Consider the following 14,576-nt stretch of genomic DNA (forward strand, 5'->3'; position numbering starts at 1 on the left):
CCCCGCCTCCGGCAGCTCCGCGCCCGCAGCGCGGCGGCCATGGGGGCGCGGCTGGGCCGGCGGGCCGGGCCCCAGGCGGGCTCGGAGGCCCGGGCGGCGGCGGGCGGCGGGCCCGCGCCCTACGAGCGCCGGGTGCGCTGGCTCCGCGAGATCCAGTCCACGCTCCGCGAGCGGCGGCCGGAGCACGCGCGGCAGCTGCTGCGCCTCCTGCGCCAGGCGAGAGGAGCGGCGGCCGGGGAGGGCTGGGGCCGGGGGCTGCGGGCTTGCAAGCGGCCGGGCGGTCCCAGGGCAAGACGGGCTGCCGCGGGTGGGCTCCGTGTGGGCGAGAGGGCAACGGCTGCAGTGAGGGCCACGACTGCGCGTGGACGGGGGGCCGCTGAGTGTGTCCGGGTCCCTTGGCTTCGAGGTGCGCTGTGTGTGTTCAGGTACCCCTGGCCTGGAGCGAAGAGCCCAGGTCCAGGCCTAGGCGAGAAGGGAGGGGGCCGGGAGGAGTGGCAGGTGGGGTCAAATCATCTGGTATTGAGGGGCAGTGGGAAGGGGGCACTCTCCCCTCCTCCAGGATTGGAGAAGCACTGGACCCTGGAGAGAGGACCCTGGGAGGTGACAGCCTGGCTGGTCTGCGGTGCAGTCTCACCACAAGACACCATGCAGCCCAGACAGAGCCACAGCATCACCTGTCCTCCTAACAGACAGCTCATGCGCACTGAGCAGACATTCCCAGCATCTGTATGAAAAACCACATCTGGGTGGGCAGCCCTGGTCCCACACTCTGCAGGTACCCTAATCCCAGATCCCAAGCCCTGGGTTGCTCTAGGAGACATGGGTGCAGGTCCCATCATCACCACAGGGCAAGCCACTCCCCCCATCCCCTGCGGCAGCTGTCACCACCACATGCCCCATCCTATGAGCTGAAAAGAGCCTTGCAGATTTTGCACTGCAGAAGGTGGATGACTAGAGATGGGAAAACTGAGGTATAGGGAGAAGTGGTGAACCCAGGGCCCACAGAGAGAATTGGAAGTGAGCCAGGGCCAGAGCTCAGCAGCCCTTCTCCACCTGCACCCAGCTTCCTTTCTCAGCTCAGCAGGCTGTGGGGGAGGAATTGGCCCTGTAAGAGGAGCTGTCCAGACCTGTGGAAGGCAGGCTGGCAGGCTGTGGTCTGGGGCCTTATGGGTCTGCCCAGGCTCACCAGCCACCCTTCCTTCTTCTGGATCCTCCCTAGCTGGCATCTGTGGCTTGAACCACATTGAGAATGCAAACAGCAGAGCAGCACTGAATCAGCCAGATGCCCAGAGGCACAGATCTCTGGGATAGTGTCTGGAGCCCAAGGCACCAGACGGGCATTTTAGCTGGGAAATACTGGGGAGGAAAGGGCCCTCAGAGATCACCCCCTTATGTCCCAGAGGTTGGGATTTGAGGCCTAGCCAGAGGCCTGTCCTGCCCTATAACCTGCAGGGACCCTGCACTGTGGCCCATGGACACTCTTGCCTGGCCTGTCTTCCTGTGCCCAAAGTATGTCACTCTCTGGCTTGGGGAGGACCCACACAGGGTTTGAAGACCCCTCCTGGCTGTGGCTGCCCTGGCAGCTGTCAGCGTGTCCTCTAAATGGACCCTCTAAAATGGTGTTCAGCTCTACACTAGGCTTATGGGAGGAGACAGGAGAAGTCTGAAAAGTCGAGGACAGCAGGCAGGTCTGTTTGAGGGGCAGGAGAGGCTGGGCAAGGGGCCTGGTGGGCTGGGGAGGATGACTGTAGGGCACAGGGAATTCTGAAACTCTGCAGACTGTTCGTGAGTCTGATGTCACCTAACCGCTAGAGCATTTGGTTTAGCTCAGGTGAGTGTTTCATAGAGCTGGCTCTGGCAGCCCAGGTGTGGGCTGGAGGGGTGTCTGGAGACTGGGAGCCCTAGGAAGCTGTTGGGGTGTGAGGCCCAAAACTTGGCAGAAGAAGTGGGGAGGAGGAGACTGGTTGGGGGAGTGGAGAGGATAGAGGGAGGAGAGCTGGGTGATTCCTGGGCTTCTGGCCCCAGTGCCTGGGAAGATGGGCACGGGAGGCATTTCCTACCATTTCAGGGTGATGAATGAACACGCTGTCTTTGGGACAGCTGAGCTGGGAGAGGCCCAGCCCCACAGAATGGGTCCAACCTGTCAGCAAACAGATGGTGGCTGCAGCTCAGGAAAACTAAAGGATAGATGGGAAGGCACAGGGCCTGAAGGAAACGCCAGAGACAGTGGCATTTGGAGATTATAAGAGGAGTGTGAGGCCCCAAATAATACCCCTGGCAAGCCCCAACCCCAGAGAAGGCAAGGTGTCACAGCATGACACTTCGCCTCCAGGGAATCTGGATTCCTGGATCTGCTTATCACCTTGCCAAGGTCCCCCAAGGCTCCTCCCCTATCCTCATCTGAGGGGTCCACCTGCTGCTGGACAGTTGGCCCATCACTACCTGTGGAGAGACCCCAGCAAGCCTCAGGGAGGAAGACAGAGATGGGGACAGGCCTGAGCAGCATCTGGATGGCTGAGATGGGGCCTGGAGAAGGGAGGCCTAGCCGGCTCATTCAACTCTCTCCACCACCTGCAGGACCTGGGCCTCGAGGGCACTCTCCTTACTGACATCCTCTACAGGGACGTGGCCTTCCTGAACTTGGTGGACCCCATCTCCCATGACCTGCTTGTGAACCTGGCCCGGGACCTGCAGTGCCCTAAGAAGGTGAGGCCAGAAGTTTGGGGTCCCAGGCTGGGCAGTATGGTCGACAGGGGCCAGGAGAGCGCAGGGCTGGGGGGTGGGGGCTAAAGATTGCTATGTGGTCACTGTCACTCTCTGGGACTTGATGCCAGCTTCAGTATATTAGGCTGGCCAGCAGCTGGAGCACATGTGAGCTGTGCTTTGCTGGACCCTGAAAGTTACATGCTGGGTAGACCTGTTTTCCGAGCAGCAGCACTGTGCACCAGGCGTGGGGACCCAGGCAGGGGAGACTATAGCTGGGCAGAAGTCATATGGGGACCTTGTGGGACACAGACTATTCTGACAATTCCACTAAAGGAACTCAACACCCAGCCTCTGAGTCTCTGGGCCGGAAGAGAGCCACTCTTGGCTGGAGACCCTGTCCACTGGTCTCTGTCCTATGTAGATACCCCTGGGTGCTCACTGCTTCCCCCCAACAGCAGCTTCAGGCTGAGCTGGAGCCTGCCACCTGTAGCCTCCACCCACTGCTGCCCAGAACCCTGTTCTGATGGCACCTGCAGATGTCCTGCCATGAGCATCAACACAGCCCCAGCATGTGTGGCTGTGGCCAGCCACCAGTCCCAGACCCCTAATCATAGTGAGTTCCCCTCGTGAAACAAGTGTCCACTGTGGGCCCTGCCAGCTCCAAACTCCTGCATCTGTGTGCAGTTGGCACCAAGGATTGTGTGGCTAGCCCACGGCCATCACAGGGACCGCCAGGGCTTGCTGCCGCTGCGTGTGCTGCACGCTCCTGGGCTGCTCACAGAGGGACTGGATGAAAGGATGTGCTGGGCAGTGGAGCGTGCTCAGTGCCAGCTTTGTGGAACGCGCAGCGTGTTCCGCCCCAAGCTGGGCCTCCACGAGAGCCCGGTCAGGACCAGACAGCCAGGTGGCGGTGCTGTAAAGCATTAACCCCCAAGCCCTGTCAGCCCAGACCCAGGCCCCACAGGCGCAGTCTCGCTGGGAGAGTGAGAGGAAGAAGAACATGCTGACCTGGCTTGTTCCTACTCCCTGGGATTGGCGTCAGTGGAGCAGGGCTCCCTCGAGGGGCCTGGTCCGGCCTCCTCCCCCTGTGGCAAGTCCCCGAGGGGTGCTGAGGGTGGGCAGGCAGCCGGCTGATAGCCCGAGACGCTGGCCCTGGGCCTGAGGACAGGGAACAAGGGCCCATTGTCTGGGCTTCCTCCCGCCGGGCACTGCGGGCCTCAGAGCAGCCTGTCCAGCTCCCAGAGGGCAGCCTCCCCTGGCTCCCCGCCAGGCCACGGCCTGGGTGGGGGGTGAGTGGGGGAGGCTCTGGTGGGCAGCTCAGTGACCCATGATGCACAGCTGTGCACACACACGTACTTGGCTGCCCAGGCCCTCTCCCCAAGGCCCTGAGGGGGCGGCAGGGGCTCAGGCTCACCCTGAGACACTGCTGTCCCCCTACAGGACTATGAGCTCTGGAAGTCCTCGGACAAGATATGTCGGCAGCTCATCTACCACCTCACCCCTCACTCCAAGCAGCAGCGAGGGTCCAGCCTGTCCCGGAGGAGGACCCAGAGCTGGTAAGGGGAGCCCAGCCACAGTCCCTCCTCCCTGTCCTTCAGAGTCCCATCCCAGGGTGACACCTGCACTCTCCCCGAGAGGCTGGTGCCTGAAATCCCACGCTGGGAGGCCTTCAGCTTTGTCTGCAGGAGGGCTCCAACCTTGGAAGCCAGTCTGGCCCGAGATAGCAGATCCTCCCCAAGCCAAGCCACACTCTCTGTGTGACCTGCCTCTCATGTCCATGGGATGGTCCTGCCTCCTGCCTTTCACTGGCCCCTCAATACTTGGCCTGTCATAGGCTCTGGACCCAGGGTGACCTCAGCTGGCATCCTCCGCTGGATCTTTGCAACAATTGGGGAGGGAGGGAGATTCTGGGTCATGATTCCCATATTACAGGGAAGGAAACAGGCTGGGAGGGGCAAAGTGCCTTGCTCAGGGCCACACCCCCACCCCCAATTTTCCTGCAGCCCTTTGGGAATTCTTTGCTAATGCCAGGCTGCCTGAAGCCAAGGGCTCTGTGGCCACCCAATAGCTCACTCTGCTGTGGGCCCCTCAGTCACTGCATCCTGGAGTGACTCGTCCATGGAGCTGCATGGCACAGGCTCAGCCCCAGAACTGGCCACAGGCACCCAGCTTGGAGCTGGCTCAGAACGTCTGCCCTGACTGTCCCTCTTCCCTGTCCCACCTTGGGCCTCATGGGCCACGATCACCCTGGAATGCAGGGGCCATTCCCCCCATGGCAGGTGGGGGACCTGGAGGGGTGCTCCCTGTTCTTCGCCCCCCAAAAGCCCTACTCGCCTAGTATAGGCTCTGATCAGACAACAGGAGAGAGACCTAGAGGGGTGTGCAGAGGGCAGTGGGGGACCCTCCTCCATCTCTAAACTTTCCTCTCAGCTGAGAACACAGGGAGCCTCCCCGGGGCAGGCCTCACCCCACACTACCTGCCTCTCAGTGCCCTGAAGGCTGAGGGGACCATCCTGATACCCTGTCCCCTTGTAGGAAGTTTTCCCTTACCCTAGAGCAGCAGTCCCCAACCTTTTTGGCACCAGGGACTGGTTTCATGGAAGATAATTTTTCCATAGATGGGGCTGGGGAGGGCGGAGGGCAGCAGAGTTCTGTGGCCCAGTCCCTAACAGGCCACAGACCAGTCCTGGTCTGCGGCCTGGGGATTGGGGACCGCAGCCTAGAGGAACCAACTTCTGAAAGGGCACAGGATAAAAAACATGGGCTCAGGAGTCAAAGCACCTCTGTTTAGAGACCTGGCTCCCACCTTAGCAGAGCGTGGCCACGGAAGAGCTACTTCACATCTCTGGGCATCAGTTTGCACCTCTGTAGAACAGGACCGTCATCCCTGCCCCACTGGGTTGGTGTAAAGATCAATGAGGTAACAGCTATAACGGGTGGTGATGCTGGGCACACGGTGAGTTTCTATAATCAAAATAGTTCACGGAGCCCGAACGTGTGTGTGTTCAAGCCTCACAACAGCCACATCCCTTTTCATCAAAGGGGAAACCGAGGCTCAGAGAGGTTCCGAGCATTCCCATGGCCACCCACTCAGAGGGTGACAGTGTGAACCTGGCTTTGCCACACTGTAGGCCTGGGTTGCCCCGACAGGTCATTGTCCTTGGTCGGCGGGGCCTGCCTGGGGGGCCCTTGCTCAGTCCATCCCCCCTGCAACCCTTCCTTAGCCTCAAGAGCAGCCTCCAGAAGACTCTGCTGGCAGGAGAGACTGTGGACCTTTCGGGCATCCCACTGTCGGCGCAAGACGTGCAGCATATAACGCGCTACCTGGGCAGCCATGGCGCTGGGCTGGCAGTGCTGGACCTGAGCTTCACGGAGCTGAGTGACGAGCTGCTGCGCCTGCTGCTGCCCAGCCTGTGGACTCTGCCCCGCCTCACCCAGCTCCTGCTCAACGGCAACCGGCTGACACAGGCCACCGCCCGAGAGCTCACCGAGGCCATCAAGGACACCACCAAGTTCCCCACGCTGGCCTGGGTGGACCTGGGCAACAATGTGGACGTGGCCTCCCTGCCCCAGCCCCTGCTGGTCGGCCTGCGCCGGCGGCTCAGCCAGCGCACCTCCCTCCCCACCATCTACGAGGGCCTGGACCTGGAGCCTGGGGGCTGCGCAGCCGAGGCCACTGCCCATGCCTCCACCTGGGGCTCTGCAGCTGCCGGGACAGCCCCTGAGCCCCAGGCCTGCTGCACCAGGTGACTTGCCACCCACCTGGCTCACCACTGCTGACATACAATGCCCTAGAGTTCATTGGGCAGCAGGTGACAGAGGCCCAGAGGGTCCCACATGCCCCTAGAGGTCTAGTATAAGTGCTTGGCCTGGGATCAAGAGGACAGAAGGAAAATGGGCCCATAGGAGGGTGGGTGGACAGCTTAGGTTGGAGTCTCAGCCTCCCCCTTCAGGAGGGGCTCTGGCCCCCGCAATGTGGATCCCGCAATAAAGGGTGATGCCCCATCTCAGCCTTTCTGCATCACCGACCTCGGGGGTGCTAAGCGCCAGCTCTGCTGTGGAGGTGGGAAGAAGGGGTGGGTTCCCCATGGAGACCAAGGTGTGGTAGTCCTGGGGAGTCAGAGGAGGCCTCCAGGGGCCAGGCCCTCAAACCTGGGCAGAGCTTGGGCCCCTTAAGACAGGGAGCTGTGGGGAGCCAGTCGGGAGCCCAGGGAGGGACAAAGCTCTGCACAGAGCCCACGGGAGCTCATGTCTGAGGCCAGCCTGCCAACTCTCCCCAGGGCCCCTTAGGCTCGGGACAGGGCTGTGTAGACTCGAGGCGAGGGCCACAACCGACTCGAAGGAGGACTAGGTGCTCATCTCCCACAGAGCACAGCACTGCCTGCCCCCTCCAGGCCTCCTGTGCCTGGTAAGCAGGCAACTGTGCAGGGCTAGGACAAAGACATCAGGCCAGAGACAATGAGCTTGTGTGTTCTGTGTTCCCCTCAGGCCCTGGGGGACCCCTGTGGGAGAACATGCAACGGGTGGAGGTGGGCATAGCCAGCAACAGGGGGTCTTGTGGGCAGAGAAGTCCCAGGGCCTGTCCCAGATAGTGGGGACTGTCTTTCTTCCTCCCCAAGCACCATGCGAGTGGGTTCCCAACCAAAAGCCCAATGCCATGGTCACCCTCACAGCCCTGTGTGGGGAGTTGGAGTTCAGCCCAACTGGGAGACAGGCAGGGCAGACAAGAAAAGAATAAAGAGATGTCTGGGGGAAACTGAGGCACAGAGAGGAGAAGCCCCTGCTGGGCCAGAAGGTAAGGACTGGGGGTAGTGGGACCTGCTTTATGGGGAGAGACCTGGCAGCAGAGGGAAGCCCCAAGGCCAAGGCCAAGAAGGCAGGGACTCTGACCTTCCCTGACAGCTTAGGCACATCACAGCACATCCCAGGCAGGCCCGATAAATGACAGCCTGGGGCCAGAAAGGAGATGGCCTAAGAAGTGTGAGGAAGGGCTGGAGTTGGTCTGGGACTGGGAGGGAGGCAGTGAGGAAAGGACTTTCTTTAGGCCCCACCATTCTCACTGCTTTAGGTGGACTCCATATCGGAGGCTGTGGAAAGAGCGCAAAGATCCCTTCCTGTGATTCTCAAAGAGAAAAGGAAAAAAAAGTGTACTAAGAGCACACAGTTCTGCCCGGCTTTGGTCCTGACTCACGGTGGGACCTGGCCAGGCCCTTCCCTTTTCTGGGTCGCTCCTTTCTCTGTTAAATAGGGCTCTCAATGCTCCATCCTGGAGGCCCGGCCCCCTTCCAGCCCTCCTTGTTCCAAAGACAAGGGCTGCCCAGTGGCTCAGAAGCCACAGAAGCATTTCCCTGTGCCCCTACACTGGAATGGGGGTTCAGGCTCCCTGGAGCGAAGCAAAGCAGGGTGGACAGGGGGAGGCACCCGCAGAAAGTCAAAGAACAGGAGAGCCAGCCTTAGGCCAGGCAGGCCAGTAAACCTGTGACATGCAGGCAGCTGAGCTCTCCCCGCACCTCCTGTTGGAGAAATGCCAAGCTCTCTAGTCCCTTCCACCCTCCTCTCTGCCCACCACTGGCCTAAAGCCAGCCAGTATACCCTCAAATGTCACTGCCCAAAGATTCCTACCAGGATGTAGCGTGAGGACCAAGCCAGTGTCCCAGGCGAGCTCTAGGAGAGTCTAGGCAGCAGCAGATGATCTCAATCTCTCCACCTCTTGGACAGAGGCACACGATGCAATAGCCAAGCCGGAGCCTTAAACAGCTCAAGAGAAGTGGGGAAGGTCAGCCTCATTGCCATGCAGGTGCCCATAGCCCTTCACGGGGCCCTCAACATCCAGGCCTCACGACTACCAGCAAGGCCATCTACGGGCAGGGACATTGAGCTCCAAGGAACAGCGGTTTGTGCCTCATGCAGACTGGTGGGGCAGACAGCTCCAGCCTGAGCTCCAGACAGAGGAGGAAGCAGGTGGGCCTCGCCCAGGCCCATCCTCACCCAGGCCGTCTTGGAGGCAGACGGGCCTGGCCTTGGTCCCAGATAGTCACTTGCTGGCAGTGTGGTCCTCTTGGGGCCTGTTCCCTCATCTTGGGAACTAAGGCACATCAGGCCCCCCTTATCCGGCTGGAGTGATGACATAGGTTTTGGAAAGTGTCTGCTGTGGCAGGGAGGCGTTGGGCAGGCACTCATCAATGTCAGCAGGGCCTCCACCCAGGGCTCTCTGGGTGGCAATGGCAGGAGCCCAAACCTCTGGGGCTAAGCCAGGGCTGACACCATTTATTTATTTAACAAGCACTTTCGTAGCCTCTCTCTGGGCCAGGTACTGTTGTGATGGCCTTACCTCTGTTTTCTAAGTGAGTCAACTGAGGCAGGAAGAGGCTAGGTGACTTGACAAGGTCAAAGAGCTAGGAACTGGAGGAGCCAGGGTGAGCCCAGGTAGCCTAGCATCAGTCTGTGACATTAACCCCTGTGTGATGCTGCCTGTCCTGCAGCCACCCCTGGGGCTGGTCTGACCCAGAATTCACTTAAACGAGCAAGCCCCTTCCAACGAGGGCATTGGAGGCCAGAGGACCACTGTGGACCTGTTGTGGGGAACAGACCTCCAGCCATGCTATTCCTGGATCAAGACCAGTCAGGACTCCCACCCCACCCACCCCGGGCCTCAGTTTCCTCATCTACAGATAGGTGGGGAAGGGAGCAGTGACAATCCAGGTTCTGCCTTCCTCCAGGATTGTAAAGTGGGTTTGGAAGTACTTCCAAGGCTGGACAGAGCCCAGGCAGCCCCTGCCTAAAGATGCGGAACCCACGCCCACTCCTCACAGTGTGGCGGCAGCAGCTGCAAGTACCTTCGGCTCCCTGGGGCTCAGCCTCCTTGTGCCTAAGCCCTCCTTGGGTGGACACTGAGAACATCAAAAGGAAACACGGAGGAAAGATACTGCACTCCACAGAACCAACGTGACCAACACATGAGAACAACTTTTCTGTCCTGGAAGGATGTTTGAGCCCAAATAAGGTGCTTTAGGACATGAGTCTGCAGGAAAGGGCAGCCTTTGCTGAGAGTCTCCATTCTGGGAATCCAGAATCTTAGGCAACTGATCCTAGTTGCTGATATCAACCCAGCAGGGAAGGTTTTTTCTGGACCTGGAGGGAAAGGAAAACACACTTTTTTCTCTTAGAAATAGTTGTCAACAATCACCAATGAAAATTAGTATTTTCTTTCCCAACTGTGTACTGTTTTTATTTTTTCAAAATATTTTCAAAATAACCTTTCATTGTGGTATAATTGAAACACAATAGATATAACAAGTGTCACAAATTTAAAGTGTGCAATGATACATTTTACCTTTATGTATACATCCACCACTACAATCAAGATAGTAAATGTATCTGTCAACCCCTGAAGTTTCCTCATTCCTCTTGGTAACCCCTCCCTCCTGCCTCTTCCTGCCTGCCCCCATCATCTTCCTTTCTGTCACCATAGATTAGTTTGCATTTTCTAGATTTTTGTATATGGAATCATACAGGAGGCACTTCTTAAAATGGTTTCTTTCACTCAACATGATTAATGAGACTCATGTTGTCACATGTATCCGTAGTTCCTTTAGTTAAGCAGTATTCTCTTTGGATGGGTGTACCACAATTTATCCATTCAACTACTGATGGATATTTACATTATTTCCAGTTTTTGGTTATTACGAATACAGCTGCTATGAAAATTAACATATAGGTTTTTGCATGGACATTTCCTCTTGGGTAAATACCTAGGAGTACAATGGCTGGATCATATGGTGTTTGTCAAATTGCTTTCCAAAGTGATTGTACAACTTTATATCCCCATTAGCAGTGAATGCAAGTTACTGTTGCTTCACATCTTTGACAACACGTGGCCTGGTCAGTCTTTTAAACATTAGCTATTCTAATGGGTGTGTAGCAGTATCTCAGTGTGGTTTTAATCTGGCATTTCCCTAATGACTATTGACGTTGAGCATCTTTTTATGTACTTATCTGCCATCTACATATCTTCTCTAGTCGTGCATTCAAATTTTTTGCCCATGTTTTAAATTGGTTTTGTTTTCTTATTGTTGAGCTTTGCGAGTTCTTTATATATTCTGGATACACATCCTTAGACTTGACTTTGCCACGATTTTCTCATGGTCTGTGGTTTGTCTTTTGTCTTAATAATGACTTTGGAAAGTAGTTTTTTTTTCCTTTTTTTTTTTTTTTTTTTTTTGTGAGACAGAGTCTCACTTTGTTGCCCAGGCTAGAGTGAGTGCCATGGCATAGCCCAGCTCACAGCAACCTCAATCTCCTGGCCTCAAGCGACCCTCCGGCCTCAGCCTCCCGAGTAGCTGGGACTACAGACATGCACCACCAGACCCGGCTCATTTTTTCTATACATATTAGTTGGCCAATTAATTTCTTTCTATTATAGTAGAGATGGGGTCTCGCTCTTGCTCAGGCTGGTTTTTTTTTTTTGTTTGTTTGTTTTTGAGACAGAGTCTCGCTTTGTTGTCCAGGCTAGAGTGAGTGCCGTGGCATCAGCCTAGCTCACAGCAACCTCAAACTCCTGGGCTCGAGCGATCCTTCTGCCTCAGCCTCCCTAGTAGCTGGGACTACAGGCATGAGCCACCATGCCCGGCTAATTTTATATATATATATCAGTTGGCCAATTAATTTCTTTCTATTTATAGTAGAGACAGGGTCTCGCTCTTGCTCAGGCTGGTTTTGAACTCCTGACCTTGAGCAATCCGCCCGCCTCGGCCTCCCAAGAGCTAGGATTACAGGCGTGAGCCACCGCGCCCGGCCTCAGGCTGGTTTTAAACTGACCTCGAGCAGTCCACCCACCTCGGCCTCCTAGAGTGCTAGGATTACAGGTGTGAGCCACCGCGCCCAGCCTGGAAAGTAGTTTTTAATTTTGGTGAAGTTTAGTATATCAATTTGGTGTTTTATGGATGGTACTTTTGGTGTTATATTTATTAATATCTAAATTTTTGCCTAACTCAATGTCCCTAAGATTTTTTCCTGTTTCTTCTCGAAGTTTTATAGTCTTATGTTTTACATTAAGGTCTATGATCCATTTTGAGTTAACTTTTTTAGTGTGAGGTATAGATCCAAATTTTGGAGGTTTTTTGGTTTTGTTTCTGTTTTAGGTTTTTTTTGCTTATGGATATCCAATTATTCCAGTACCATTTGTTGAAAGGCTATCCTTTTTCCAATGCATTGTCTTTGGGCCTTTGAAAAAAGTTAACGTGTGTGGATTTGTTTTCAGACTATTCTGTTCCTTTGGTATACAAAGTTTGTCCAGAAAGTATCCAGCCATTATTAATTTAGCACTTTGCAGACAGACTTCATATTTATCTTGATGATAATGCCATGCAGTTTTTATTACTATAATTTTAATCAGTGTCTTCTAAAATATACAACTGCATAATAATGTCTATATCAGTTTTGGATCTTTTTTGATTAATCTCATTATGGGTTGTGATTTCCTGCCTCTTAGCATGCCTAGTAATCTCTGATTGGATGCCAGGCATTGTCAGTTTTACCTTAGAGGGTACTGTATATTTTTATATTCCTATAAATCTTTTTGAGTCTTGTTCTGGGATACATTTAATTGGCCTAGAAAAAGCTTGATCCTTTCATGAGTCTTGTTTTAATGACATGTTAGGCAGGCCCACAGCAGTGCTCAGTCTCAGGCTAATTATTCCTCATTTACGAGGCAAGACCTTCCTGGACACTTGTATTAATCATGCATTTTGCTTTCTGTATTTTATGATGCTTTGATATTTTGGGGCCTTACTAATCCTGGAGACTGCCCCTCCCAGGGTTAGCTATTTCCTAGAGATAGCAAACAGCTGGTGTCACCAGACCAACCTATCCAAAGTCCATACCCCTAACCACCTAACTCACACACAAAGTCAGTATTTCTTCTTCTCTGAATCACCTCAGGGCCAGGGACTTGACAAGGAGATACCACCTCTATGAGACAGCCCACCAAAATTACCCAAACCATCCAATCCAAAACTTGCCTACCTGCCTCACTCATTCCTTCCAGTAGAAACCACAATAAAGGCTCAAGTCATGCTCCCCGCTTGCTCTTTTCATCTCCTGAGTCACCCTGGTTTCCCCATGTGGCCCTGCATGGTGCGGTATATATCCTCTTCTCTGGCAAACTGTAATAAAACTCTTCCTTCAAGGCAGTGTCTTCATGTCTGTCACCATCCTTTATCTGATTAAAACAAAATCCTGGGTAAACCCTCCTGACTTGAGACTGACCTTTTCCCCAAGAATCCATCCAGCCCAAGAGGAATGTCCTAAAACTAGGACATTAGGAATTCCCCCCGCCAAAAGCTCAATCTGATCATCTTACAAACACATATTCTTTTTAATACCCCACTCTTACAAAAACAGACAACCAAAGGAAGGACATTAACAAGTAATTCAAGAAAGTTTCCCAGAAATGAAGGATGAGAGTCTATTCTGACAGGGTTCATCAAGGGTATGGCACAATGCATGGAAACAGCTTTGCCAAGCAAGGACCTCACTGTGAAATTTCAGAACACTGGTGACAGAAGGGGAAAAAAAACAGTCACCTAGAAAGGATCAGGACTCAGAATGACTTCAGACTTCTCTAGATGACAAAGTAACAATGCCTTCAAAATTCTGTAGGGAAACCAATTCCAACCTAGAATTTCAGACCCAATCAAACCAAGTGAGAGAATATTTTCCAACATGCCATCTCTCATAAAGTACTTCCTGTGCACTCCTTCTACAGCAGGTACTTCCCCATAGTAAAGTGATAAGCTGAGAGGAAGCGGTTACAAAGACAGGAGATTCAACAGAGGAGAGGTGTGGGGACATCCCAGGATGACAGCAACACATTAGGCACAGGGGGAGACCAGGCCAGACTGGGGCGACTTAGGATTATTCTTGATACAACAGATGTGTCATGCATGGTCTTTAGTAAGACTGGGGTTGAATTAGTGACAGACAGAAAACTAAGCGCATAAAAATGTAAGAGGGTTACTTCTAGGGAAAATAAAGTTCTACAGTAATCTAGTCTACTACATGGCTTAGCTGTGATTTGAATACCCAAGTCATAACAATTTAACACTGAATTCAATCTAACCAGCATTACAGTATCAGGGAGATGGGTGAGCGGGAGTATACTTATGGTGAATAGGAGGAAGACAGAGAATTCAAAAGATAATACCTAAAATGGAAATATCAAGGAGTGGCCACACAAATATGCCTAAATTAAGACAGCAGAGTTGAAAGAGACTGTCTTGAAGCAGGGAAATTAGGGAAGAAAGGCATGCCAAGAGAAGAGGGCTGCTGTTTTTCATAAGAAACCATGCAGAACTACTTGTTTTCAATATATGCTGGGCTGATATTTTCTTTCTAAAATGCAGGATCTAAAACTGTTTACAAAGCTATGTATTTTAGGTTTTTCTTATTGTTTATAATACAACTTTTGAATTCTTACACTGTGAACATTTAATTAGAAACAAAACCATATATGAGAACCCCCTTGACTTCCGAGGATCTAGTTAGGGTCACAGCTAGTTTTGCCTGTGTGGAGAATCATGCGAGGCTGGTAATCCTGCATGGGTCCCGGGTGAACCACGTCAAAAGTCAGTTTCTCAGATCCAGGATGCAATTCATTACTATTAAGGGTGCTATTATTCAAAGTACTGTCTACTATAAAAGTATAATAAATTAAGTAGTGATTATACTAAAACAACATACTCTAGTATAGGGTCAAAATGTGGTCTCAGAGCTACTGCACCAGAATCATTGAGCTGGGGCACAAGGGCATTGCTAAAAATGCAGATTCCTGGGCCTCATTCCAGGGGTGAGCCTTGGCATCTTCATTTTTA

At 53.6% G+C, this 14,576-nt stretch overlaps 1 protein-coding gene across 1 annotated transcript; it reads left to right on the forward strand.

Annotated features, from left to right (window-relative positions):
• Window positions 1-6,711, forward strand: LRRC75B (leucine rich repeat containing 75B). Its single transcript, XM_020283113.2, has 4 exons — window positions 1-216; window positions 2,578-2,706; window positions 4,147-4,262; window positions 5,931-6,711. Exons 1-4 carry the CDS (start codon window positions 40-42, stop codon window positions 6,454-6,456), a joined length of 948 nt encoding a protein of 315 aa, XP_020138702.2. The 5' UTR covers window positions 1-39; the 3' UTR covers window positions 6,457-6,711.
• Window positions 6,712-14,576: the final 7,865 nt, after the last annotated feature.

This window comes from Microcebus murinus, chromosome 22 (genome assembly GCF_040939455.1).
Source record: "Microcebus murinus isolate Inina chromosome 22, M.murinus_Inina_mat1.0, whole genome shotgun sequence".
Taxonomy (NCBI): Eukaryota; Metazoa; Chordata; class Mammalia; order Primates; family Cheirogaleidae; genus Microcebus; species Microcebus murinus.

Bases quoted from the DNA above. Each gene is read 5' to 3' on its own strand.
- LRRC75B (XM_020283113.2), top strand. From the start codon at position 40: ATGGGGGCGCGGCTGGGCCGGCGGGCCGGGCCCCAGGCGGGCTCGGAG. The intron at 217-2,577 runs GCGAGAGGAGCG...CACCACCTGCAG, and splicing joins TGCTGCGCCTCCTGCGCCAG to GACCTGGGCCTCGAGGGCAC. The intron at 2,707-4,146 runs GTGAGGCCAGAA...GTCCCCCTACAG, and splicing joins ACCTGCAGTGCCCTAAGAAG to GACTATGAGCTCTGGAAGTC.